Genomic DNA, 26,740 nt, shown 5'->3' on the forward strand with positions numbered 1-26,740 from the left:
GTGTGTGTGTGTGTGTGTGTGTGTCCATACTGTGTAGTAAGTCAGGCAGGGAGAAAGCAAAGAAGTTGCATGAACTGATGATTCAAACAATGGTTCATCCTAGCCCCACCACTAACTGACTTTATGTTTATGAACAAGACATGTTCTCCCTCTAAGCCTCAGTTTCTTCATCTACACAATGGGAATACTAGTTTAGCAGCCTTTACAGGGGACAGATGAAATAAATATATTTACTATGTCACAAAGTAAAAAGTCAATTTGAAAAACAGAAGGTTAGAAAGGCTCTGTAGAAAAACAAACCATTTTCCTCTCCTCTCATACAACAGTCAACACAACATTCAACACAGACATCTACGACTTCTGGTCACCGAGAATTATGTGGGGATTTCTCCCCACCAGCAACCTATCAATCAGTTCTGCAGCAGCATACTCCAGCTGGGTGGCCTCTAGTTCAATTCAATTCTGACATTATGCACCTGCAATAGCATCTGATCGCACAGGTTAAGGGCTCTGGCCCACAATACCACCACCACCACCTCTGCCCCCACCTGCTTCCAACACCAAAACAATTGCAAGTCCTGAGTTGTTTATCTCTGAATGACCTGCAAACCCACTCCTGAGGGGTTTGCTAAATAAAGCAGCTCACAGAACTCAGGGAAACATTTTACTTCCTTTCACTGGTATATCATAAAAGATATTACAAAGGAGACAGATGAAGAACTGCAGAGGGCAAGGCATGAGGGAAGAGGTGCAGATCTTCCACACCCTCTCCAGGGGTGCTAGCCTCCAGGAACCACCGTGTTATATAACTACATAACACTATAACTCCCCAAAGTCAGTCTTTTTGGAATTTTTACAGAAGATTCCTTAAACATAATTGATTAACTCATTGGCCACAGGTGGTCAGCTCAACCCTCAGTTCTTCCCCTCCCCAAGGCTGGAGGATGGGATGGAAAGTCCAATCCTGCCGTGGTCTGTCCAGTAACCTGTCCCCATGCAGAAGCTACCTAAGAACTGCCAGCCACCAGTGAATTCATTAGCATATAAAAACACACATCACTGTGGAGATTCCAACGATTTGAGGAGTTGTATGCCAGGAAATAGGGCAAGATCAAATACATATTTCATAATATCACAGGCTGACATACTGGGAACACTCCCAGAATAGACCCGCTACTCTCAGCACCAAAAGTCCTATTCCATAACCACAAACTTGATTCTCAGTCCTAGTCTAGAAAAGATCCACAATTGCACATCAATGGGTCTAGGTAAGTGGGTGGACTCGGTCCCATGCCAAGATAAACCAATCAAAGGCCCTGGCCTGCAGACAGTCCTTTGTACTGTCAGTAACAAAGGACCACCGCCTAAAGCTGCCTCCCTGCACCAGGGCAGGGCTCTGGCTCATCATCAGGATCCCTCCTTGGATAAACCTCTGAATGACCCACCCCATATTGGCCTTGCTCTGGACCCTGTCTCTCCAATTACACAGAGAAAAGCAGAGACAGAAGTTTGGCCTGGGGGAGACCTGAGAACAGACCTCAGTGCATAAGGACTGCCCGGGGAAGTAGACAGTATAAATTTTGCACACACAACAGGTTCCTGGCTACAAGCTATGGGGAGGGAGGCAGAGTTTACTTCAATAAAGAACTTTCTAGTACAATGATAAAAACACAAGTTAACGCTGTTCTAAGTGTATTGCATATATCAACTCACTCCTCTTACCTACCCTATGAGATAAAGATTATTTTTATAGAGGAGGAAACTGAGGTCTTTTCCCAAAATTTACACAAATAACAAGTGGAGACTCTGGGATGCGAACCAAAGCAGTCTGATCTCTGACCCTGTGCTATTAATGTCTGCATTATTCTGCCCCTCCATTAAGAACTCTTCAAGAATCCAATAGCAGTAAAACTAAAATAGTTACTGTGGTTTGGTATGGGACCTTAGCAATTTCTTTGCGTCTCCCTGCATTTTCCAAAGTTTCTACATGGTGTAGTCTAATGTTACAAAAGTGAATGAGAAGTACGGGAAGGGTCCTACCCTAGGAAGCAGTGAAGGTTCTACCATTGAAGGGTTTAGCCAAAGGTCATGGACCACCAGGCAGTCCCACCTGAGAGAGGGGACCTGGGACTAGATGGTCTTTGAAGTCCCAGCCAGCTTTTTCCCTCCCCAGCATGGTGCAGTCATTCCGCATTTGTTGCTGTTTCCTCCTCTGCAATAAGGAAGTAAGGATTCAATAAAGTATATATTTTTTCTTTCTCCTTTCTATGGTCCCTACCTTCAAGCAGTTCACAATTTAACACTCTCTGACTAGCTTTTCTTTTTTCTTATCTTTTTTCTTTTTTGTTACTGGGGATTGTACTCAGGGTACTTTACCACTGAGCTACAATCCTCAGACCATTTTTCATATTTTATTTTGGACAGGCTCTCACTAAGTTGCTGAGGCTGTCCTCAAACTTGTGATTCTCCTGCATCTGTCTCCCAAGTCACTGGAATTACAGGTGTGTGCCAGCATGCCCAGCTTCTGGCTAGTTTCTTATGCATTATGTTGCCCCAACCCTGTCAAAAAAAGATGTAAGCTTTGAGGAAAAAGCACCAAATAAATGAATGCAGGTTTCCAAAGGGCAGTGGTTCTCCCTGTTACTCAAAGAAGGCCCAGGTATACACTGATCGATAAAAGAACGTGAGGAGTGGGCATCTATCCACAACCACTCCTCTTCCTAGTAACACGCCCCAGGCACTTGCTGGAGTCAATCAGAGGTTAGGGAAGGGCACCAGAGATCCAGCCAAGTGTCAGCTCACACCCAGGCTTAGCACTGCTTTGCAAGCAGAGTCAACTTGTCCTGCTCCCAGGGAGGCTAGACCTTCACCTCTCACTGCTGACCAGTAGGTGGCAGCATAGGCCAGGATTTCATGGTAGAGGTTCAGGTGAGGTGGACAGGAATGAGGCCACCTGAGAGAGCCCCTCCCCACAGGGATCCCTAAGAAGAGATGGCCACTTAGCATTGGGAATGTTGGGGCTGGACTGTCACAGTACAGAAGGAGATCTACGAAGTAGACAGGAGAGAGGAAGCCTGGAATCCTGGCCCTTGCTATTTCTTGCCCAGACTCAGTGAGAAGGAGGTTGCCCTAAGGAAGCCATCCCTGGGGAAACCATAGGCCACAGCATCATGGCATCAATGGACACTCACTGTGGGTGGCCCCAATGGGCTTGTCATCCTCTTCGCTGTCAGGTCCAGAGCACCATTCGTCCCCGCTGTATGGCTGCTTCCGCTCCAGGACACAGCGCCGCTTACTCCGGGGTGCCACCTCTGCCCAGGCAGAATGTAGGCAGGCAGGGGTAAGAGTGAGTGCCCAGAGGTCCTGTCCTCCCACACCCAGGTTCCCTCCCAGGTCCATTCTCCAGGATGCCGCACCCCAGAGGGCACTGCCCAGGCCATGGTGGGCACTTTGCCAGTTCATGGCCCCCACCACACCACCATTTGTTTCTGATTTCTCTCTCCAGCCCCAGCTGCCTGTCTCCCCTCCCCCCCCCCAACACCAAGCACAGCATAATCCCCAACCACAACTGGTTCTAATTAGGGCTGGGGGGGGGAGGGGGAAGCCGCATCCACCCTTCCAGGCCCCAGTGCCTGTTCCCAAACAGCTCCCACTAGCCAGGAGCCAGGCGATCAAGAGGCTTGGGGAGGTGTGAGGGTCTGTAGTGGGAAGGCAGGACAGAAAGACCAGAAGCCCATCACTCTGTGTGACACTTCACGGGTGGGATGGGGATAAAGGAAAGGTGCTGGTGCATATATACTGGAGACATGGAATGAGGATCAGGCAAGGGGACAGATAAACGGTCTCCTGGCCAGTTTAGGTGTTGGGTTAGATGTTGCAAAGGTCTTGGGGATAAGGAAATGGGGTACCTTTGGCCTCTGAATCCAGGGATGGGGTCCCAGCCTCCCGCTGCTCTCCAGAGTCCACAGACACGCTCCGCTCCCGCTTCACCTTGCCTTTGAGGGAGCTGAAAGGGGGCACCCCTGCTTGGGGGTTCTTCAGACTTGAGTTGCTAGGTGAGATCTGGTTGGCTTTGGCCCCATGGCTCCCCGCCCCCACGCCCTTCGAGCCCAGGTTGCAGGTGGGTCCTTGGTTCACATTCTGGTGCTGGGATTGGGCCCCGCCATTCCCTGTCTTGCCATGATTGGTCAATTTATTTTCTGGGTGCATTGGCTTGGCTGGGGCAGGGGGGCAGTGGCCGCGGGGAGACAGCGGCGGGCTCCCTGGAGCTTCTCTCCTCCTGGGGTGGGGTAACCTGGGAGAAGGTAGGAGAGACGTGAAAAGTTAACTTTACTAGAGGCTAGGTATGTCTGGATTTTAATTGTCCCATCCTACCTTAATTAATGATGGATATGGGGGGTGCTGAGTAACATCTCAAGACCACCTGCTATTCCCTATCTCCCTCCGTGGCTCCTCAGACAAGGGTTGATGCCCTTGCCCACCTTGGGGAGGGGAGATGGGGCACCCTCCTGGCCAGCCCCCACAATTCAAATGGAAACCAGGGTCTGGAGTTGACAGAAATTACCCACTACAGCCCCTGTATCCATCAGGCTGCAAGCTTCTCTGGCAAACCTGCCCCCCAGCACCTGACCAATACTTTAGTACCCGCTCTTCTAGGGTTTGTTGTCTTCAGGCTCTTTCCAAGGTCCCAAACCTCAACTCCCAGGTGTCCCAACACAGGCAGAGAAGGGACACAGGACCTGTGAGTCACTGCTCATGTCCCAGCCCTACTCCCCAGGGGAGATGGGGAAAGCACACTTGAGAGTGGTACCCACTGGTCCAGACAGCTCCTCAGAGCGGGAGGGGAAGGCCTGAAGAGGGTGGGCCGGCAGGCCTGGCGGGCAGGCAGGAGCAGGAGGGGGGAGGGGAGCGGCGTGTCAGGCAGACGGGAGTGCAGCTTGAAGCCAAGGATTCCTGCAGCCTAGGCTGCGGGCCCTTTAAGCTCCAGCCCGCTCCCCCCACCGCCTCCCCCTCCCCGGAGACCTATTAATAGCCGCTGGAAAGATCACATCACGGGAGAGGATATTTATCCCCCCTCATTCCACACCAGCTCAGATTTATTTCAGCTCTGCTGTCCTGCTGCTGCCGCCTGGCCCTGTCTGCCGGCTTCTCCTGGGGAGGAGGAGGGAGGCAGTCACCACCCCCACTCCAGCCTCCACCCCCAGCTAGACTGTGGCCAGGGGGCGCCATCGGACCCCACAGTAGGGTGGGTGGGGGTCTGCTCTAACCGTTTTTGGAGGGAAGAGCTAGAAGGGACCAGAAGCAGCTGCCAGTCCCTGCTGCCCCCTGGGCCTGGGTGCTAAGGCTGGCAGCGGCTCCTGCCTGGGACTAGGCCTTCCCACTCCACCCACCCCTGTAGCCCGCTGGTGGCTCAGGAGCCAGGTGTCCAGGTGGGCTCGTTCCCCAAACCAGCACAGCTCGGTCCCATCACCACTGGACCCTTCCCTTCCCCGCTCTCCACACACACATCCCGCCCTCCACGACACCCACACACCTTGTCTTGTTAGCCAGGATCCTCATGACTCCCACACACAGTGGGGCTACGGCCCCTGTGCGTGCCCAGGGCCCAGCCAGGTACTCGGTACTGGAGCACGGACTGCAGCAACAAGCCCCAAAGAGAAAACTTGTGACTTGGGGAGGGGGTATGAGAGGGGGAGGGGAGAAGGGAGGACCCAACAGCCCTGGGACTAGGGAACTGGATAAGGAAGGGTGGGACTGGAAGAGGAAGACTACGAGACGGGGTCTCGATCCTAAAGACCAGTCCTATCCCCATCCCTCCCGCACCTTGCCCTCAGGGAGCTTGCAGTCTCCAGCAGGCCACCCCGGCCCCCCACGGGCTGCAGACGCAGAATTCACTAATAGGCTAGGTTGCAAAGGTGCCGCGTGGGGCGGCCGTGAGTTCTGCCCTGGGCCCCTGGGGGACTCCCGCTCCCTGACACGCCCCTCACCCTGGGCTCGGGAATCCCTCACGCCCCGCCCCAGCGCTGCGCCCTGCCCCTAGGCGCTCCAGCCGCCAAGGGGCCCGGGGTGGGGGGCAATGCCCCGCCCCCAGCTCGAGGCCTAGCCCGTGCCCATCCCAGCAGGCCCGGGCGGGCAGCGAGAGGCCTGGCGGGGCCCCGGGGCTGCAGCTGGGCTCTTCTGGAGACCAGTAACGCTGGCTCAGATTCCTCCCCGACCGCAAGAATGCAGGAGCCTCCCCTCCCCCCGCCCTGCACCCCCACCCCGCCCCCTTCGGCAGAGCCCCAGCGGAGAGGCAGAGCGAGCGAGCGACAGAGCCAGCGAGGCAGGGAGCAGGGAGCAGGAGACGGACAGGGCTGCAGCGTGGTTCTTCGCGGCCCGCGCGCGCGCGCGCGCGGACAGACACACGGACGAGTCCCGCGAGGGGCTTTGCGCGCGCCGGCCGGACAGAGGCGCAGGAGGCTCTTGGCGCGGCGGGGCGGGGGCGCAGACCCACAAGTACCCGAACTCTGACTCACACACTCTCACAGCTCACACGTGGACAGGGAGACAAAGACACGCACGGAGCCCAGGAAACTAGAGGCGCGCTCACGGCCAGCCCGTGGAGGTGTGCCGGAGGCCCCAGCAGCGCTGCCGGGGCCAGAGCCGCCGACCAGCCTGGGGCGCACAGACACCCGGGCCGCCAGCGAGCCGAGTAGAAGTTCAACGACTCATTGAGCAGATGAGAAGACTGAGGCCCCGCTACAGGGGAGCCATAGAAAGTTGAGCTTTACAGTCACAAAGAAACACACAGGGCCATAGATACACCAACAAACAGACTTACACAAACACTGACGCCTCACCCAACCACCCCCTGCTCTGTCCCCTCCCCCTCCCCCACCCCCAGCAGCCGATCCCGGTAAAAGGTGGGGGAGGGAAGGGGAGGAGTCTTGGCCCCAGGAGCGCCGTCCGGTGACAGGACCCACTAGACACACCCGTGCACACTCCCGCAGCTCCCTGTGTGGCTGCGGGAGCCTGGTCTGGGACCTCGGGTGGAGAGGGCCCCACCCGCCACCCTGTGGGAGTCTAACCCTAACTTAACCCAAGAACACATTGACTTTCCCCACTCCCGCCCTGCCCTGTCTCTGGGGAGAAAGGCTCCTCAGGGAAGGTTCCAAAGTCCAGGGCCTAGCTGGGACGCAGCCTCCCCTCACCCCTCATCACAACCAGGGAAGATCAGAGGCAGAAGTCACTGGAGACACCTGGGCTTAGGGGTGGGTGGGCCTATGGCTGAAAGGTATCCCAGGCTCTCACCTCACCCGCTGGTGGATTTTCAAAACTATCCCATTTCTCAATGAGGAAAGTGAGGTCTGGGGTAAGGAAATGATGTGCCTTTGGTTCAGGTGACAGCATTGGCATTGCCATGACCACAGGCACTGCAGTGTCACCTGGGAGCCATGATGCACATCTGAGCCTACACCAGATAAGCAGGCTTCTTACATTCCAGGTGCTGTGTCCAGTCCAGTGTAAGGGTCAGGTCAGGGGAAAAGCCGCCCACTACCTTCTGTTAACAACCTCAAAAATTGGAGATATATAATAATTTGGAGAGGGACCCATAGAAAATTAGTCCTCTCCAGTGGCCCCAGTGAGGCTAAGGCTCCTTCCCAGAAGAGTCTTTGAGTTGCCCTCCCCTCTAGGACTCCACTCCCTGCTCCCACCCAGCCGCAGTGCGAGCTGAGTCAAGCACGGATGAGTCAGGACTTTCCCATCTCACACCTCCCCCCTCCACCCCTCAGGAGTTGGCCCCAGCTCCCAAAGACCCCCTCCTCCTTCACACAGTCCCAAAAGACACTGGAAAGGCCTGGCCATGGAAGGCAGGAGGGCTGATTTTTGGTGGGGAAGTTTTTAATAAAGGAAGGGGCCTTCCTAGAAGCAGGTCTGGAGCCCCCAAGATGAGTGAAAAGAAAGGGAAGGAACTCTGGGAACACATCACTTTTGGGCAACAGTGGGGGGAAGAGATGACATGTGCTCCAGAACAGGGAGCAGGTGCAAGTCACCTGAGTGAAAGGCCAGTAGCATACCCAGGAGAATGTGCCTAAGGCAAGGTGGCTGAGAAAGCCTGAGCTCACTGCCCTGGCTGTGTAACTAGGGGCTGGGAAAACAGCTGTCTAAGAGTCAAAATGGGCCTGACCCCAGCTAGAGGAGGGAGACCAGGAAGCCTCGGTGCCCAGAACGTCCAGGTGGACACAACTGTTACAGGCAGGGCAGATATTCACACAGCAGCAGGAACCTGCTTGCTTGACCAGCTGGCCCACAGGTCAGGGTCAGTCACATTGCTCTGCTGGAAACCACCCCCAGGTTGGAGATGCAGCTCAGTAGTAGAGCCCTTGCTTCACATGCCCGAGGCCTAGGGGAATACGCCCCAAAGAAGCAGCCGGAAAATGCTGTGAAGGGACCATGTACCCACATGCAGTGTGAAGGCACCTCTATAAGTGGAAAATGAGCAGCTAGGAACCCCATGATGGGGAGAAGGCCAGGGCCCTGCTGAGGGCAAATGGGATGAGATCCTTGGCCTCTGGTTCAGGGAGATACAGCCCCCAGGACAAGTTCCCAAGTCTCCTTTCTCCTGGGTATCAGGACTCCCTGGTCCTTAGACCTCTCCTCCACCACTCAGGTCACTTCCTCTTCCTGAGGTGGTGACTCAGCGGGGTGGGGAGGTCAAGGATTCATAACCCAGCAGGAAATCTGCTTAAGGACCAAGGTGTTGCTCTGCGACCCTCTGTATGGGGACTTCCAGGCTCTGAGGGCCTTCCCCTGGCCCTGGTTCCTAGCAACTTTCCCCACTTCCCCCCGACCCTCTGCCAAAGGAGACCATGCAAATCAACCATTTTTGCTAGGGAGGTTTTGCCTGGGAGTTTCCAGCCCTACTCCACCTGTAGCCCCAGGGTAAGGTCAGGCAACCCCAACCCTGCAGAACCATGGTAACTCCTGATCCTAGACCTTTCCAGTCTGGGATCTTTGAACAGGGTGCCTGGGGGAAGGCAGTTCTGCCCATACTGGTCTATGGTCCCTTCTGGAGTCTGCAGGGACAAGTGGCATTGCCTGGACAGGCCTGAGGTCAACTCACTTCTCCTGGCTCCTTCGACCATTACCAGTGTAGCCAGGCCTGGGGAAGTAATCATGCCCTGGCAGTGGGGTGCCCCCAAAGGCTGCTGCCCAATCCCTGGCTGTTCCCTCCCCCCGAGGGGAGGGGTGGGGAGAGGGTGGGGGGCACAAGGAAACAAGACAGGGCAGGAAGCCCAGGCAGGCGGCGGGCACTCTGGGCCAGGCACAAACAGCCAACACAGGAAACCACAGCCCACCCCCGCCCACCCCACCCGCCCAAGGGTTTGGGAGAGAGGAGTGCCAAGAGCCTGGTACCCCAGCGAGGCCAGGGCCAGAGGTTAGCCCTGGGGAAGGGATGTGTGCGAGGCTCTCTGGCCCTCTCTCAATCCCAGATCCTACCTGGGGAGGGGGAGAAGAAGCCCAGCTGCCAAGGATGGTGCTGCCTCTTTAAATCCACCGAAATCCTGAGCTAGGCCCAACCCAGCTCTGGTTTCACAGGAAGGAAAGGAGCTCAAGAGCCAGTAGGGCAGGCGGTGGTAGCTGGAATTAGCCCCACCGGCCCAAATATATCTGGTCTCCGCCTGCCACCCCATTGGCACTTCCTGCCCCTGGCACCTGTAGTAAAATGGGGGTGGGAGAGGGTCTAGGTGCTACTTCTACTCTGTGGGGGACCTGTATCTCAGGAGGTGGCCTCTTGTAGGGTACACATGGGTAGGAGGTGACTTCCCAAGCCTGGATTCTCAGAACAGGGAGAGAGGGCTGGGACGCTCCCTGTGACCATCACCTGGCCTCAGTCCTCCAAGGGGTTAATCTGGCCCCTATTTAGGGGGGTAGGGGTGGCCGAGGAACCTCCTCCAAACTGCCTGGCTGCTGGGAACAATGGGGCCATTGTGGGAGGAGTGGAGTGCGGGCAGGCTGCTGGCACAGCCAGCGCACCACGGGGCGGGACCTCACCCAACGCCTGCCTGCCTGCCTGCCGGGCTCTGCGCTCTCCCCCAGGTACACATCCTTCCAGCACCCTCACCTTGCCTGCCTGGCCTTAACTCTTGGCACCAGCAGCACCTAGAGGGCAATCGAGCTCTGCCCACATTGACATCCAGACTGCCGTGACCCTCCAGGAAGCAGGGGCATGTGGGCCAGGACAGGGTGGGGGTGGGGTGATGAGACAGGATGTATGCCTGTGATCCTCCTGCAGGGGAGACAGGAAGGCCAAATGGGGTTTCTGGTGTCAGTCCTGGCACCCTGAGGCAAGAAGGGCTTTAGGGGATTGTAAGAGCAGTGACAGGCAGGGTCCCCTGCCCCCAGGCCTCCTTTTCCACACCATTCCATAAACCTGCACTCTGAGGTGGGCTAGTGCTCTCAGCAGCTTCCAGACTGGGATCCTGGTAGGCACTGTGGTGCAGTGGAATGAGAACTGGCTTTGCAGTCAGGCAGACAGGGTGCCAATCCACACTCTGCCCCTTCTGAGCTATGGGACCTTGTCCTTCCCTTCATCCCTCCTACAAAATGAAGATGTGTGTGTGTGTGTGTGTGTGTGTGTGTGTGTGTGTGTTGGTTGGTTGCTAGGGTCTCATACATGCTAAGCAAACACTCTACTACTGAGCTACATCCCCAGTCCCAAATGAGGATACGTTTAGAGTAAGATAACAGCAGTGAAACTGTCTAATAACTAAGCTACTCGAAATCTCCTCTGACCCTGATGGCCCTTTTTTAATCTCTTTCAATGGCACCCAAATATGTGGGCATGTGGTAAAAGTAGGCATCATCCAGATATTTGCCCTTTGAGTATCCAAGTTAGCAGGGCCCATGAGCATCATGTTAGTGTTACCAAGTACAAACTCAGCTTTTCCTTTGCCCTCCCTGAAGAGGCCAGCTCCCTCTGCTACCATGCCCCTGGGCACCACTAAGCTCACAGACATACTCCAACCCAAAGCAAGCACCTAGAGAACAGTTGTTCACCCCCTTAGCCTCAGGTTTGTGTCTAAAACCCCAGGAGGCAAGTGAAGGGGGATTTCCCTTCCACAGTGACCTGCATCCCCCGCAACAAGCACCCCTCTCCCTGCCTGACCCCTTGGCAATCCCCTGTGGTGTTGGGTGGGAGGAAGCACGGCCTATTCTCTCACCAAGAGCTTCTTTAAAGAGTGGAGGGCCTGGGAGCAAGAAAAGGGCAACTGATGAAGAGTTCTGGAAAGTAGGAGATCCAGGGGAAAGACCTGTTCTCTTCTAAGCTAGAGAGGGCTGTACCTCTCAGGGTGGCCCCACAAGCCCCCAAAGAGTTAACAAGTCCCTAAAAATAACCTGCTCCCAGCAGGACCCGCTGATCAGAACCCTCCAGCCATCTGTTCCCATTTTCTCCTGTTCACATTGGAACATCTGAAACCAGCCCCAGAGCCCCAGCCCAATCCCAAAAATAGCCCCAGCCTGCCCAAGGAACAGGCCCCAGAGGCTGAGCACTGCAGGCATGGCCAGCCCAGCAGTGAGGCATGGCCCATGCAGACAATGAGCTCTGACCACCCCCACCCCACCCCAAGCTCACAGAAGCGGGAGATTCTCTCTGTTCCACGAGGAAGTAGGGAGCATAGCCAGGGGCTCTGGTCCATCCCTCTTGGTACCAGACCAGAGAGGGCACCTGCTAGCAAGCCTAGGCCTCAGACCAAGGCGCCTTGGTATCCCAGGCACTTCTGCCACATCTTAATTCCTAGATTTCCACCCATCTTTTTGCATAGCTCTCCTCATTGTGAGGGGCACCATCTACGTCAGGGCTCCTCAAGTAGAAGTTCCCAAGCCTGAGTCCCTCCACCATCCATTCTCATCCCAGGGCCTTTGGGAGGTCTGGGCACCCAGTGGCATTCAGCATTCTTTGCTCCAGGGCACGCAGGCTAAGGGAGAACTAAATGACTTACTTTCTCTCTCTCTTCTCTCTTTCTTTGCAGTGCTGGGGATCAAACCCAAGGCCTCACACATGCTAAGCAATGCTCTGCCACTGAGCTACAACCTCCAACCCCAAAGCATGACCTTCTCCAGCATGGCCAACACTCCCCCATGCAGCCCTGGGAGAATTTCTGGACATCATGGATGCTGATATGACCCTGCTTCCCTCTAGGCTTAAGGATGCCCTTGACCCTCTATAGCTAGCAATGCCAGGCATACCCTCCTGGGCTTCTATATGCATCACAGTCCTGGGCATTGACACTCCACACTCAAGGAAAATGCCCAGGCAGGGAATCCAGGGAACCCAGAGACCTGAGGCAGACATAACAGCTGCCATCCACAGTACAGCTCCACACTACCACTATTCTCCCCAAGGAAGGTCCCTGATCCCTAGGCCAGGAAGGAGAGGAGGCAGCCATTGAAGTCATTTAAAGACTAAGTGTCTTGTTCAGCCTGATGAAAGAACAGAGCAGCAGGGGATGGATGGTAGGAGGGGTGCTGAAGCTGAACGGAGCAAACAGCCTGGGGGAGGGAGGCTCAGCCCTGAAAAGTGTTGGGAGATAGGGAGGGAAACAAGTCCATGGCTCCTGTCCTTCCCCAGACCTGGTGGCCATCCGGAAACCTTGCAATCAAGGTGTCATCTGACACCAACTGTGGGAAAACTGAGGCAGCAAGAAAGTGGGCCTGGAAGGTATTAGAGTTGAGGACTCAGGAGTGCTAGAAAGGCTGTCTCCGCCCCACCCACACTCCAGCCTTCCCTGCTAAAGCCCCCGGGAAGGTCAAGAACTCCTGTGAACAGTTCTGGCAAATAACAATGAGGGAGATCCCAAACATTTTCTGAGCATTTACTCAAGTCCTTCACTTGCATTATACAATTGAATACTCAGAATAACAACTAAAAAGTACTTATTAGTATCACTATTATTATTATTATTATTATTATTACTGTTGACACAGAGTCTCATTATGTTACCCAGGCTAGCCTTGAACCCCTAGACTCAAGAGATCCTTTTGTCTCTGGAGTAGTTGGGACCAAAGGCACAGGCCCCAATGCCCAGCCCTAGAAAGCAACTTCTATTATTCATATCTTACAGGTAAGAAAAAGGAGGAAAAGGAATTAAGAAGCTTGCCCAAGACATACAGCCCACAATCAGAAGAGCTAGGTGAAGCCAGCAGTTGGGTTCTTCACCAATGCACAATGCAGATGCACCACGGTATCAGTCTTCCTGCTGTGACGAAAGAATGAGCTTCCCAGCCTCACATCCTCATCCACACACCCTCCCTCCATTCCTGATGAGTCCAGGTCCAGCACTCGAGGTCACAGTTCCTGCCAGGGGAGGAGATCAAAGTGTGCCTCACCCCCTTTATACAGGTGCCCTGCCTGGTCTAAGCTACCAGAGAGCAAAGTTCTAGGTACTAGCCATAGCCCCACCCACTCCAGTCCGTTACCTCCTCACCCATCCAGGTCCCTAACAGTCAGCAATGTCACAAGGCAAATTTCCAGGTCGACAGAACACAGCCCCTGCTGTGAAATGCCCTAGACTAAAATGAAGTCTGCTGCCCCCTCATACCCCAGGTGGGGGTCAAAGGTCAAGTTTGACCTGCCAGGCAAGGGTGGAGTCCAAGTCCTGCTCCACACCCACCTGCTCAGCCACACCTGTCTACTGATCCCCACTTTTTTTCATTGCCTGAGTTGGAATCAGGTCCACTTCCTCCCTGTCCCTCGGGATAGTGGCCTCCGGCAGGGAAGGGGCGATTAGGTGAAGGGACTAGAAGCTTCTCTTTCCTGAGGAAGGTCCAGGAGAAGCACCTCCCTATCCCTGGCTTCCTTTAGCTTTCCCTAGTCCAACAGGAGCCCACAGGAGTGTTTGTTGTGAATTCAGGGAGTTGTTGCTAAGTAAGGAAGAAGGGGAGGGAGGGAGGCTCTGTGTGTGTGTGTGTGTGTGTGTGTGTGTGTGTGTGTGTGTGTGTGCCCGCGCACATGCACGAATGTGCCTCTGTACGTAAGCTGCACCTATAGGGCCTGGGCAGCAGAAACCACACTAGGGTGGCTGGTGGCCACCCTGGACTTGACTCAGTCAGGAGAGGTCAAAGCCAGGGAGGGGGAAGTCTACCTTGCCCTCCAGGGGAACTGGGATGACTCTCCCACCTCCCCAGAGAAAGATGCAGCTTAGAAAAGCTGTGGCCCTTCACTGGAATCCAGCTTTAACCCTTCCTGTCCCAGCCCTGCCCCCACTCCCTACCAGTTCTAAATTGAAGGCTATTTGCCCACCAGGAGCCAGAGGAGACCTCCCTCCTCTGCGGGGAGGGGAACACAGAAGAAGTCGGGGCAGAAAGCCAGGAGGAGGGAGCCCAGAAGACAAACAGCCGAGCAGGAGGCTAAGCCAGGATGATGCGGCCACTGCGGACAGAGATCAGGGAGGCCAAGAAGGACACACACAAGCACATGGACCTCTCACCTCCGGAATAGAGTGTGTCGGGCTCAGGCTCAAGGGTGTGGTCTGGGAAGGGGGCTCCCTGTGGAGAGAGGGTCACAGCTAGAAGCCCCAGGCCAGCAACCTATGCCCCTGCTCCTCCCAGAACCCCAGTCCCAGCCCCCCCCACGACATAAACACGTATACACGCACACTCAGCCTGCAGCTCCAGGAAGTCTCTGAGCTGCTCAGAACCCCCACCCCCCCAGGACTTCTGTGGACTGGCTGGGAGCCAAGCCTGACCCAGTTGCCCCACATCGCCACTCCCCTCCCTATCCTGGAAGCAGGAAAGGAGAAGCAGCACTGGAAGAGCTTAGAGCTCCCTGAGAGCTTGGCCCCACAGGGAGAGAGGAGAGGCGGAGGACTCCCACGACCTGGCCTAAGGACCTGGGGGAGGGAGGCCAGGGAGGCCTGAGGACCCTGGCTTCCAAAGGCAGCCACCCCCAGGTTACCCTATGTCAGGAGAAAGAATAGCTGCAGGGCCGATGTCCCTGTGTGGTCTCTTTGGCTATAGCCCTGGTTCCCTGAAGACACAAAGTCCTGAGGACCTGGTCTGGGTGGGAGGGCCTGGGGTGAGCAGTTCAGCAGAGGGGGGCTGGGTGAAGCTCCCACAGCAGGCGGGAGGAAAGCTGGTGGCTGGGCTCAGTTTGTACTGGGGGTCAAAGGGGAGTTCTTTTCCGAAGAATTCTGGGAGAGACGCCAACTAGAGCAAGCTGCTAACCACCCCTCCCTCTCTCTTACTGCACTGATGTGTGTTGGGGGGGGTCTCTGCCAACCAGATTTAACCCTCTCCAGCCTGTGTTGCTCCCAGGCCCAGAACAGGGCTGCTGGGAGCGGTCCTCTGGCTTTCAGAGTTAGGGGACAGGTAGCACAGGGCATCAGTCTGCAAGTACACAGCTGGTTCCACATGGCCCCATCTGGCACCACCCTGCCCTACCAACACCTGGATGACTTTTCTGGGCTCATCTCCTGAAGGTGTCTGCAGTGACGTGTGTGTGCGTGTCTCAGAGACAGATTGAGAAACAAACTGAAAAGTCCTTGCCAAGGCCCTCCCCCTGCTGGGTTACTGAACACTGTGCCAATCTGTGCCTTTCTCCCTCCCTTCTTCCCACTGTGCCCTGGACCAGAGGCCACAGGGAGGGGGGTTAAAAGGGACAGCCTATCCTCATGCTCACCCCTGCCGCTATCTCCACAGGTCTTCAAATCATACAAACAGCCCCTGCCTCAGCCCTCTTCTTTCCTCACTGGCTTGTCACATGTACTTCTAGAGGAAAGCATTGCCTGAGATTCCAGAATGGGAAACTGAGTCAGAGCAAGGTATTAGAGCTTCCAGTGCCCATAGCCCACACAGACAAGTCCGCCATCACCACCCTTGCTTTGGTCAAAAGAAACAAAAAATAGCTGGGCATGGTGGTTCATGCCTATAATCCCAGTGGCTCTGGAGGCTGAGGCAGGAGGATCACAAGTTCAAAGCCAAGCCCCAGCAACTTAGCAAGAACCCACCAGTCTCAAAATAAGAAATATAAAATGGGCTGGGGATGTGGCTCAGTGGTAAAGTGCCCTTGGGTTCAATCCCCAATGCCAAAAAAGAAACAAACAAACAAAAAATAAAACCCTTGGACCCTCCCCTCCTACAGAACACTGTCTAACTGCAGTTGAGAGAACGAGATTAAACATCAAGAAGGACTTCCCTGCATCAAGGATACAATAGCAGCTGGTCCCACCCCAAATGCCTGGGCCTGGATTCCATGGCCCTGTCTCTGGCTCAGGTTGAAAATATGAACATCTTGTCTTATTTTGTTATTTGCCCCTAGCTGGGGAAATCAACTGTTCCGAACCTTAAATTTGCCACCAAGCTCCCAGTTTCCATGTGGTTGACTGTTTCCTGTCCCCAAAGAAGCAAGTGATTCTAGGAGTGAAGGGGTCACTTTCCTTTCCCCAGCCCTTTACTTCAGAGCACTGCTGAATCAACCACCGCTGTATCCGTAGGACAAGAGGGTAGGCTGGTGCTGTGGGGCCCCTGGCGGTGAAGGGCAGAGGGAGAGGGAAAAGCAGAGGCTCACAAGGCAACAAGGGTTCATCCCAAAGTCTCCCCACTCCAAGGACCACAGAATTGCCAGAAGCCTCGGCCCTACTCCAAGAAACCTCCCTATCAAAGGGCAGAGGACTCCATGTCCCAGGGAGCTGCAGGAGACCTGTGACTACACACCCCAGACATGTTCCCAGGGAGGGGGGTATGCAAAGCACAGGAGTGAGTGTGTGAGCACGTGCACATGCACACATCACAGACACACCCCAGCACACTCTCCTCAGGATACCCCCAGATGCATGCAACCAGAAAACAAGCACATTCAAGGTAGCTCCTAAAAATATACCCCAAGCCCTTCACAGAGACGCCCAAATTTCCAGGCAGCTCAAGAAAGCTCAGGAAACATCCAGGATACTGGCCAGTCACACAGAACTGCCAGCAGAAGATACACCTACTCTGCGATACACACACAGACACAGGCACACAAAGTAGTACGTGGCCATGTGCTAGCACACAAACTCAGAGGAGCCACCTCTCAAGGCACAGCGTGAAGTCAGATTAGAGGACAACCCCTGGGGGCCGGGAGTCAGAGGGGGTGGAGAAGCACTCAGGGATTTCAAAACAATCCTGGTTTCGAAATGCTAGAAATGCTGGATTCAGGGCCATTCCCAGTTGAGGCTGGGGGTGGAGAGTGGGGGGGAGGGGAAGACAGGCTCACCCAGGGCTATCGCAGGAGAGAACTGGATAGAGGGAGTCCCAGACTATGCGAAAGGGGGCCCAGAAAGAGACACCAAGGTTAGGAGGTACGGCTGGCCCACAGCCAGACAGGGAGGGCCTGGGCTGCTGGACAGGAGGCAAAGAAGGAAAGGCCTTGGCTTTTGACACTGACAGAAAACTAAGGAGGCAGAGGAAGGCTTCCACTCAGCCCTCAGGACTGAGAGTAAGGGGGAACCTGACAGCGTCCCTTCCCCACTCATGGGTGGCAGTGACTACTTTCTCTTCTCCGACACAGCCCATGGCTCTGCTTCCCAGCCTGCTAGCAGAGCCCCAAAATGGGTTGAAAACTAAGGGGTCGGCTGGTGGGGGGCAGCCCAGGCCTGCAGAGTTAGGCGTTTCCAGGACTGCCCAGTCAGGGCAGCCTCCTGGCAACCCAGGGCTTCCCTACCCTCCACAAGAGGCCTCTAGGGGAGACTGAGGCAGTGAAACACAACATACCCCACACCCAGGAAGTCACCCCTCCCATGGCAGCCAGGATGCCCTTACTGCCCCTCCCCCAACCTCTAGGGAAAGTCAGCAGAGCTCACAGAGGGAGGGGGGAGAGAGGGGAGGTCAGGCCAGGCTGGGGGCGGGGCTCTGGAGGCCTGGCCCTGGCACCCAGCAGAGGAAATTCCAGGCTGTAACTCCAGGCTGCCTTCAGGGCCGCCCATCCAAGTGACATGCAGCAGCTCAGCTGCTCCAGGGCTGTGGCCTTCTTCACCTAGCCCCTCGGCTCAGGGCCCTGGCTATGCAGCTCTCAAGCCTCAGCTGTGGGACTTAGAGTATGGGACCTGGGGAAACTTAGCACTCCATGGAAGAGATCCTCAGCCCTGACAAGAGCCCCTACCTGATCCCTGGAGTCAATCTGAGTCTCTTCCCCAGGCCCCTGGTGTGAGCCTCCACAGTGTAGCTATGGGTGGGCAGCTGTTGGGTCTGGCACGCAGGGGCACAGAAGCCAAGCTAGAGCAGCCAGGTGCTCAACAGGTTGAGCCAGTCCCTGGAACAGCCAGCCCCACCCCAGGGAGAGCGGGCTGGCAGAGGCTCCCTGCCCGCGGCACCTAGCCTGTACCCGCTTCGCTCCCACGGCTGCCCACTTTCCCACGGTGCCATCCCCCTTTATTGACTCCCCCGGGGGTCAGCAACAGGGCAGTGCCCAGGGCTCTGGTACAAGGAAGCAAGGGATGCCATTTCCCTGTCACCCTTGGGTGCCCAGGCTCTTGAGGTTCCTCACTATCAGCAACCAAAGAGCTCCAGGGAAAGGAACACAGCATCAGGGCAGCAGGAACCCCACAGTGCCCTCCACCTCTTTGAGGGCCTCTTGTGATCCTGGGAAGACTGGACACAGACACCGTGGCTCCCCAGAGTTGCCCCAGGGCACTGGGACAGAACTTCAGCCTGCAGGCGCCAGAGGCAGTGTGCGTGTGTGGTGGGGGGTGTCCCTAGCTCCTCCTCTGACTCCCTGGAGAAAGGTTGGAGAGCTGGTGTTATGTTGCTCCCTTCACTCTTGCCAGAGCTGCTGTTGCCTGCAACCCCTAGCACCTTCCTCCCCACCACCCTCCTGGGCTCCCTGGAGCTCCATCCCAGCCACACCCCCAAAGACAGCAGCCCCCCTATGCACAGCATCTCCTTTAATCTAAAGCAGGTGCCAGGCATTCCAGCCCTTGCTGAGTCGACACTGCCACCCGCTAGGCCTCTGCCCAGAAGGCTACTGCCCTGCCTGGTCATGGAAGCTGAGCCACTAGCCTAAGGCTCCTGCTTAACCCAGGTACCAGGAGGTAGGAACTAGCTAAGCAGAGTCATGGGTATCCAATGTACTTCCAGCAAGCAAGATCACTTGTTTCCAAATTAGTACAGATGTGCTAGCCCCAGATTTCTGTAGCTGGACCCCAATCCTTCTCTAGGACCCTGGCATATCTGCCCACTCCCAGACTTTCCAACCTAGTAATTAGAGACTCATTCTGAGCTTTCCTATGGGCCTCCAGAACCCATTTCCAGTCATACAGCCCCTGCTACCTTGGGGCACAAGAGGCACTCTGGACTCAAGATTATAGGACAACTGCCCTTCATCGGCACCTCTCGCAACATGAACCCTTATCCCAATAAGGGTAGCTGAGACTCCCCTAGAAGGAGATGGCCAAAAAGCTGGCCTTCCAGGCCTGGTCATCCAAGGCCAAGGAGACAGATCCACCTGGGGAAGGCAGCACCTTCCTTCCTAGTACCAGATCCCTGCTGCCCACTTTGCCCCTCACCTTCCTCCTCCATTCTCACTCAGTCCTAAGGCGTCTATCAGCCAGGCCTCAGAACAGACATCAGGAAGACAGGGCCTCAGCATGCTCTTCCCCTGGGGCCATGAAATTGTGGTCCTGACCCAGTGAAGGCAGCCAAGCCTGTGCTGGGGGATAGCAGAGGAATCCCTGCCCTGAGGAAGTGGCTGCTCCCGGGAGAGTCAGCGAGAAGAAGGAGAATGGAAGCCCTCCCCACCCCTGGTCTGTTTTGAAAGCTGCTCAGAGACACCGGTGGGATTTTGGCAGATACAATGCAGACAGCCTTCCCAGGTAACACAGTACACCAAGGCTAGGAGGGAGGGAGGGCAAAAGATCAAGGGGGCCATAGAGCCCCTTTTCCAGCTCACCTCTGTCAGAACAACACTTTTCTTCCTGTAGCAGAGGCCCCCCCAGACAGGGACACAGACACACACTCCAAGCAGCAGACAGACAGAAGGAGGAGGGAGGGAGGGGGTGTCAGAAAAACCCGGAAGGAAGGAAGCTGGACAGACAGACAGAAGCTGATCCTGGCTTCATTGCTCCAAGGAGACATGCTCCAGACTCCCAGACTTTAAGGGACATTCCCCTTCTCAGCCCCCAAGAGGGAGAAGGGGAGACCCAACTTCCCTGTTGCCTGAAACCAAATTCCAGCAGCACTGGGATAGTACTACCCCAGTCTGGAAAAAGGCCTAAGTCTCACTTTTCTTCCTCACATTCTTCCCCAAAGGCTCCTTTGGACCGTGGCAGGGGCCACCTCCCCTTAGCAGTGCGGGGACACCTCCAAGGAACTGTGACTGCCCCACCCCCAGCCAAGCCCACAGCACTCAAGAATCCTTGGCAAAGAAGGCTCCTTCAGTCTCGGGGCTCCTGCTGCACAAAGGTAGTGCCTGGGGGCAGAGGGTGACCCCAGCTCTCTCCAGCCCCAACCCACCTCCTTCTGGAAGCTCCCATCAGGCAAGAGAGGAGTGCTGGGGTGCTGGGACCCACGGGGTTGGTGAACCTGGGAGGGGGACTACATCTCCCAGAAGCCCCCAGGGCAGGGTTCGCTGCTCCAGCTGGCCCAAGGCCGGCCTTGTTCTCTATGCTAGGGTGGCAGGGTCCCCAGGCTGCCCCTAAGCCTTTCTCCCTATGTTTTGGGGCTGCCAACCTAATTGGGGGCCTAAGAGTAGCCTCCACTGACCCTGGGGGCGTCCCCCGCCCCTTGAACAGTCTGGGGGTGCGTGCCAGAGGGCAAGAGACAATCAGACTGTGTTTCCCCTCCCCGATTCAAACTGGATCTCCCTCCTCGCACTGCTGCTGGCCTGGCATGACTTTCGCCCTCGCCCCAGCCCACCCCTCACCTCGCGCGGGTCGGGGGTCGTCACGCCAGGCCGGAGCTGGACGCCATGACCAGGTGAGGGTCGGCGGGTAGAGTGGGGTCCTCCTGCTTGCCACTTGGAGGTGCGGAGAGGGCGGGCAGGCGGTGATCTTTTGATCCTGGACGCCTTGATCTCAATACCAGCCCGGCCCGGGAGAGGTTATCCTGGGATCGCTGGGAGCCTGGGTTCCTGTCTCCCGACGGCGGAGCATGGTCGTGGGCGCCGGGCAGCGGCGGGAGAGGGCGCACACCCGCTCCGGCCAGGGCTCGGGGCTGGGGTCTCGGCCCCGAACCTCACGGCTCGGACTCCTGCTCCAGCTCCTCCTCCCTTCCTTCCTTCCTTCCGTCCTTCTTCCTTCCTTCTACTCCTCCTTTCACTTTCCCCAAGGCCCGCGGGGACGGCGGGCGCGGGGCGGGGAAGGGGCTGTCTAGGCGCTTATTGTTGGTCGGACGCCGAGGGTCCGGGTCTCAGCCCCCGGGCGGCGCGGCGCCGGGGGACCCAGGCGTGCGGGCGTCCGACCGGCTGGCTCCGGGCGGCGGCGGTGGTGCAGCGGCCCCGGGTCCGGGGCATGTCCGGCCACTGGCTCCGCCGCGCGCCGCCGCCTCCCCGGGCTCCCTTGCACTGCCGGAGCCTCGCTCGCCCCTCCACTCGGTTCCTCTCCCCAGCCTGAATAAGCATCGGGGCTCTCTGGCTGCCTCCTTCTGCCTTCATACCAGAGCCCGGAGAGGCCCCTGTCAAAATAAGAGCTCCCCCATCTCGCTCGTCTCCTCGCCCAACCCGGCTCCCCCAGCCTCCCAGTGGTCTGACTCGGTAAGGCGCCCAGCCGGCTAGCGCGAGGCAGGTTGGCCTGGGGGCGGGGAGGGGGGGCTTCTGTCTTTCTCTCCTCCCCATTCCTGAGGACTGGGGAGGAGACGCACCAACAGCATCCCAGGCTAGGGAGAGGTCCTACAAATCTACCCTCCTATGTGTGCGGACTGGAAGGAGTGGGAGTTGCCTGGACACACACACACACACACACACACACACACACTCACACAGCGCACTGGCTTCCCTCTTCAATGTACCCACCCACATCCATTATGCACTGAACATCTCTTTTATTCCTCTCCCCACCGCCCCCAGTACACCATGAGGACATAGACTGAATTTTCATCTCAAGCCTCAGCAGGGGTGTAAAGTGGATGCTAAGAAAATGTTTGTGGAAGTGAAACCTTTGTCTTCTCAAAAGAAATTTCTCCTAACCTTAAAAGGCTTCTCTCTCTTCCTCTCTCTCTCTCTCTCTCTCTCTCTCTCTCTCTCTCTCTCTCTCTCTCTCTCTCTCTATCGCCTTATGGGATAGTAGATACACTGAAAAAGAAATTATAAGGCACTTTTTAAAAGCATATCACATGTTATTTCAGTGTTCACCAGGACCCTGCAAGAAAGATGTTTTGGCCCCATTACACAGGTGAGGAAACTGAGACTTGCATTATCTAAGGACTCACTCAGGGTTAAACAGCTAGACCATGGTAGACCCAGGACTAGAATTTGAATCTCCTTATCCCAGGGCACTTTCCCCACCCACCAAGAATTAATACCAACAAGTGACAAACATTGACTACTTAAGAAGGGAAGGAAATTAACAAGTCTGTTTGCTCCTTTCTGTTTCCACTGTTCTCTCTCTCCAGAAAACTCTAGCTTCAGCAACCTCCTTCTCTTCTGACCAGCTATCATTTGTATACCACCCACCTGAATGCTTACTTGTATTTTACCTTGTTTCTCCTGTGTGTCTGTCTAGTTGGCCCCAAAGATTCCTGAGGGCTCAGGCTATGCCTTGTGTCCTCTATGTTCACCTCAAGGTAGGCTCAAGTACTGGCTAGGTTCATAGTAAAACTTAAGTAAATGTTGATTTGATGGATTGACAGTGCCAGAAATTAGGTACTGAGCAAGGTCAGGGGAGGTTCAAGTGCGTGAGTGCGTGCGTGCGTGCGTGCGTGTGTGTCTGTCTGTCATGAGGATGAAGATAGCCTAATAGACAGAAGATAACATCATAACCCCTCATGTGTGCCTAACACAGTTTACAGAGCACTTTCATACACATGATCTCATGGTCATGCTTCAATCCAATCAACAAAACTTTCCCAAGTGCCTACTAACTGCTGTACCAAGCACTGTGCTAGGTTAGGGGTTGAATCATCATGATTCTGAGTTAGGTCTTATCTTCATTAAAAGAGATGAAACTGAAACCCAAAGAGACTAATCCCAGCATCTAGGATAGTACCTAGCTCAGGGAACTAGGTTTTAATTTCTTCCCCTCCTCTCCCAGCAGAAGGCCATTTCTAAAACAGAATAGTATTTAGAAGGGTCCACTCCATTTACAGTATCACATATATGACAAGCCACATAAGCTTTTTGTGATCCTTTTGGCACAAGTTCAGTTCATAGTAGGTCTGGAAAACAACGTTTGTAGGGATGAGTGTGGACGCATTGCAAGGGGTCTCAAATGTGCTACACAGTCAAGTTCAAGAGTGTTCGGTATGTCCTGTGGAGCAGCCATGTGGAGCGCTCCCCAGGGTGGGGCTGTGACTCATTCCCCTAGCGTAGGTTCCAGGTCGGGATGCCGAGCTGAGCTCTGGGCAGCCACGAGTTCTGGGTGGAACCCTGGAGCGAAAGAGGAGGCAAGCGGCACGTTGCTGGAATCGAGCAGCTCCCTCTACTGGAGAACTCGGGGAACTACTGTATTTCCGTATATCTGTGTGTCACTGTGTCACGAGGGATGTCACAGGTGTGTCAGCGAGAGTCGTTGTCGGCATTTGTGGGTGGAAGTGCCGGCATGGGCAAGGGTGTGTTAAGTTGCCTATTCGTGGCTCACTGTGACTGTGCCAGAGCCATGAGGGGCTTTTTCTGGAAATACAGTGTGTATCCGCAACCACATCTTGTGTTACAATTTATTTACTTTGGGGCTGGGACTGGGGGAGGCCATAGCGAAGCGTATTATCGGAGATTACGCATCTTTCTGTTGCTGGAATTACTGGGACGAACGGATCTTCCAGCTGGCACTCCTCACCTGCTCGTGCAGTAGCCAGAGAACGTGGGAGCTGTTCGGGCCAGGGGAGCAGTTCCTGGGAAGCGACTCTATCAGCTCAAACAACTAGAGACCCAAGAAAGGGTTAACCTGGAGCCCCACAATGACTTCAATCATTGGTTGAGCATGCTGTCAGTCAGCGTCCGAGGGCGGGGTTTGCGAGGCCGCAGTCGGATTGCCCAGCGCCCCTCACTTGCCCCTCGACCCCCCACATCATTTCATTGCTGGGCTGCGCCCACACCCCCATCTCGGTGGAGACACCTTCCTGGGCCCTGGAGGAGAAGCAGATCCTGGCATCCTGGCTTCCCCACTCTCTCCAGCTGCCTGGCTTCCTGATAAATGGTGATTATTATATAATAGACTTGCTGGACAGAACCGTGCCAGCGCTCGGAACACTTTGCCCCCTCCTCGAAGCCTGCCGTAGGGCCTGGCACCTGCTGCACTGAGTCTGTTTCCCAGCTTTGCCGACGCCCGCAGCACCGCCTCCATCCCCGGGCGGGAGACCCCAGAGCCACCTTCCTTGGTGGCCTGGGGCCGTGTTCTGGGATGGGGCGGGCGCCAGGCTGGGGAGTCTCTCCGGCGTCCCGCAGGTCTCAAGGTCGGCTTGTGGAGTGTGGCTTACCAGCGCCTAAGATTATGGGATCCACTTGATCCCCTCCAACCTGAACTTGGAACTTGGGAGCCAACAGAGGTGGGGCTAGGAGGCGCAGGGGCCAGGGTTGGAAAGGGAAAGGATTTTGGAAAAGGTGCGGGGGCAGGAAACGGGAGGCTGAGAAAGGGGGCTGACGGGGGCAGCGGGGGAGGGACTCTTATCCTGACAGGGCTCCCGCCTTCCCCGACTGGAGGGTTTGGAAAAACTGAGCAGGCAGCCAAGGCTTGGCTGGAAATCCTGCAGCCCACCCTCCTGGGGACACAAAGCTAGAGGGCGGGGGCAGGGCGAGGGAAGAGAGCACGACCCCGGGTGGGCAGGGCCTCATTTGGGGCTGGGGGCCCAGGGGCCAGGTCCCTGGGGAGGGGGTTCCTGGCGCTGTCTCCCTGCAGTCTGCTTCCCCCTTCTCCTTCTCCCCCCTCCTCCCCCTCCCCCTCTCAAGCTCCAGTCTTGCAGATTGCGGGCAGACTTAACTCCTTGCATGCCAGCCCGGTGGACTCCGAGGTGGTGACGCCGCGAAGGAAGGAAGGAAGGAGGGAGGGACTACGGACCCCACTCCCACTCACAATTTAACACCTTATGGCCCGGAACGCAATCCCGGAACTTGGGCTGGTCCGACCCTGAGAGGCCGCCTGGTACAGGAGGAGCAGCACGCAAAGCTGCGCACCTGGGAGCTGTGGAATCCAATCCGCTCTCTTGCCCAGTCTTAACCATCTACCCTCCCCACTCCCATCTTCTGTGTCTGTTTCCACTCTTTGGCTACCCTACCCCCCGCTTCACCCACTAATTGGGGCCGGGGCCTCTGACAGATAGAAGACTGCAGGGAGCCCGGAAGTCTGGGTTTGGAAACTACCTGAACTTTCTCCTCTGTATCCCTCTTCTAAGACCCCCCCTCTCAGGTGACCAAGCCCTTGCCTCTCTCTCGTTGCCAGAGGGGCTTTCACCCATTTGAGGGCCTGGCTACCCAACTGAATGCTTGCCTCCCCCAGGGAGAGGACAAGGACCTGAGTTCCTGGAAAATCCTTCACCTCTACCCAGCCCTCCTCTAGACGTCGCCCCCCTCCTCTGTCAGATTTGTCCCCCAAGTTCTGCTACGAATGATTCTGCCTGAGAGATACTGCAGACTAGGCAGGAAGGAGTTAACGAAGCTACCAGGCTCAACGTGACAGCCAGGTGAGGCACCGCCGGTCTTGGCCTCAGGTGCGAGTAGGTGGGAAAGACCAGGGACACTGACCTTACGGGCTGCTTTTCTTTTGCCCCCTGGTGGCTAGATGAGGCTTAGCAACCGTTGGCAAAAGTATGTTCACGTGGGGGTTCGCGGAAGAAGGACGTTGTAGACTGCTAGAGGCTAGGGTGCTCCTCTTCCAAGGGAAGGAGATCCCTCGAGGGGGTGCAAAGAGGGAGCTCCCACCATCCCTGCCTGTCATGCCTTCCCCACTCAGCAGGCTGCCAGGCGCTTCCATATCCTTACCTTAAGAACTCTACTTATGACACCCAAGTATTCCGGACACCTGAAGGAAGGCATGGAAAAAAGCAGAAGACCCAAGGGCCTGTCCTCCCAGGCTCTCCATATACTAGAGGGGGTAGTAGGAGGAAGCTGTCCCCCACCTTCTTTCCTTTTGCGCCCCAGTTTGTCTCAAAGTTCTCCTCTCTGCAGATCCCAGCACCAGATACCTCAGGCCAGGTTCAAAGCTCCTACCAGCTACCTTGTTCCTTAAGCTTCCCTCCCCTCTAGCCAAGCTGTCTTCTGGGTCTCCCCATAAAAAGACCCTCCATGTGGGATTCTAGGAGCTCACACCCACTTCCTCTTATCCCTAGCATGGCTGAAACTCTTCCCATCTAAAGCCCTCTCAGGTTAGCAAGGCCAATGATTTGAAGGGTTCCCTTTTTCCTCCCCACCCCCATCTTCAATTGCCTCACTTCTCATTTCCTACTATCCTCTAAGATTTGCTTTTGCATAGGCAGTTCACCCTATGGGGGACGATTCTGTCGTTTTGTACACTGTGATATCTGACGTAATATTTGCCTTTTCCTCCAGGAATTCTTTTCTGACCAACTCCACCTACTTATTCATTCAACAAATATTTGTTGAGACCTACTATGTGCCAGGCACTGGACTAGAACTGGATATATG

The 26,740-nt window shown here is 55.8% G+C and overlaps 1 protein-coding gene across 4 annotated transcripts in view; it reads right to left on the minus strand.

Annotated features, from left to right (window-relative positions):
- Window positions 1–21,678, minus strand: part of Bcl9l (BCL9 like) — a 29,395-nt gene extending 7,717 nt beyond the window's left edge. Inside the window, exons 1-5 of one of the 4 annotated variants that reach the window (XM_047516426.1) lie at window positions 20,876–21,678; window positions 14,472–14,529; window positions 5,534–5,635; window positions 3,909–4,294; window positions 3,192–3,311 (exon numbers count right to left, since the gene is read on the minus strand). In XM_047516426.1, the coding sequence (XP_047372382.1) occupies window positions 3,192–3,311; window positions 3,909–4,294; window positions 5,534–5,559 (532 nt within the window). In that variant the 5' untranslated portion in view covers window positions 5,560–5,635; window positions 14,472–14,529; window positions 20,876–21,678. The remainder of the gene's footprint in view (window positions 1–3,191; window positions 3,312–3,908; window positions 4,295–5,533; window positions 5,636–14,471; window positions 14,530–20,875) is intronic. The other 3 variants (XM_047516427.1, XM_047516429.1, XM_047516428.1) reach the window with 3 other exon arrangements.
- Between the last annotated feature and the right edge of the window lie 5,062 nt (window positions 21,679–26,740).

This window comes from Sciurus carolinensis, chromosome 11, assembly GCF_902686445.1.
Source record: "Sciurus carolinensis chromosome 11, mSciCar1.2, whole genome shotgun sequence".
NCBI classification, from domain to species: domain Eukaryota; kingdom Metazoa; phylum Chordata; class Mammalia; order Rodentia; family Sciuridae; genus Sciurus; species Sciurus carolinensis.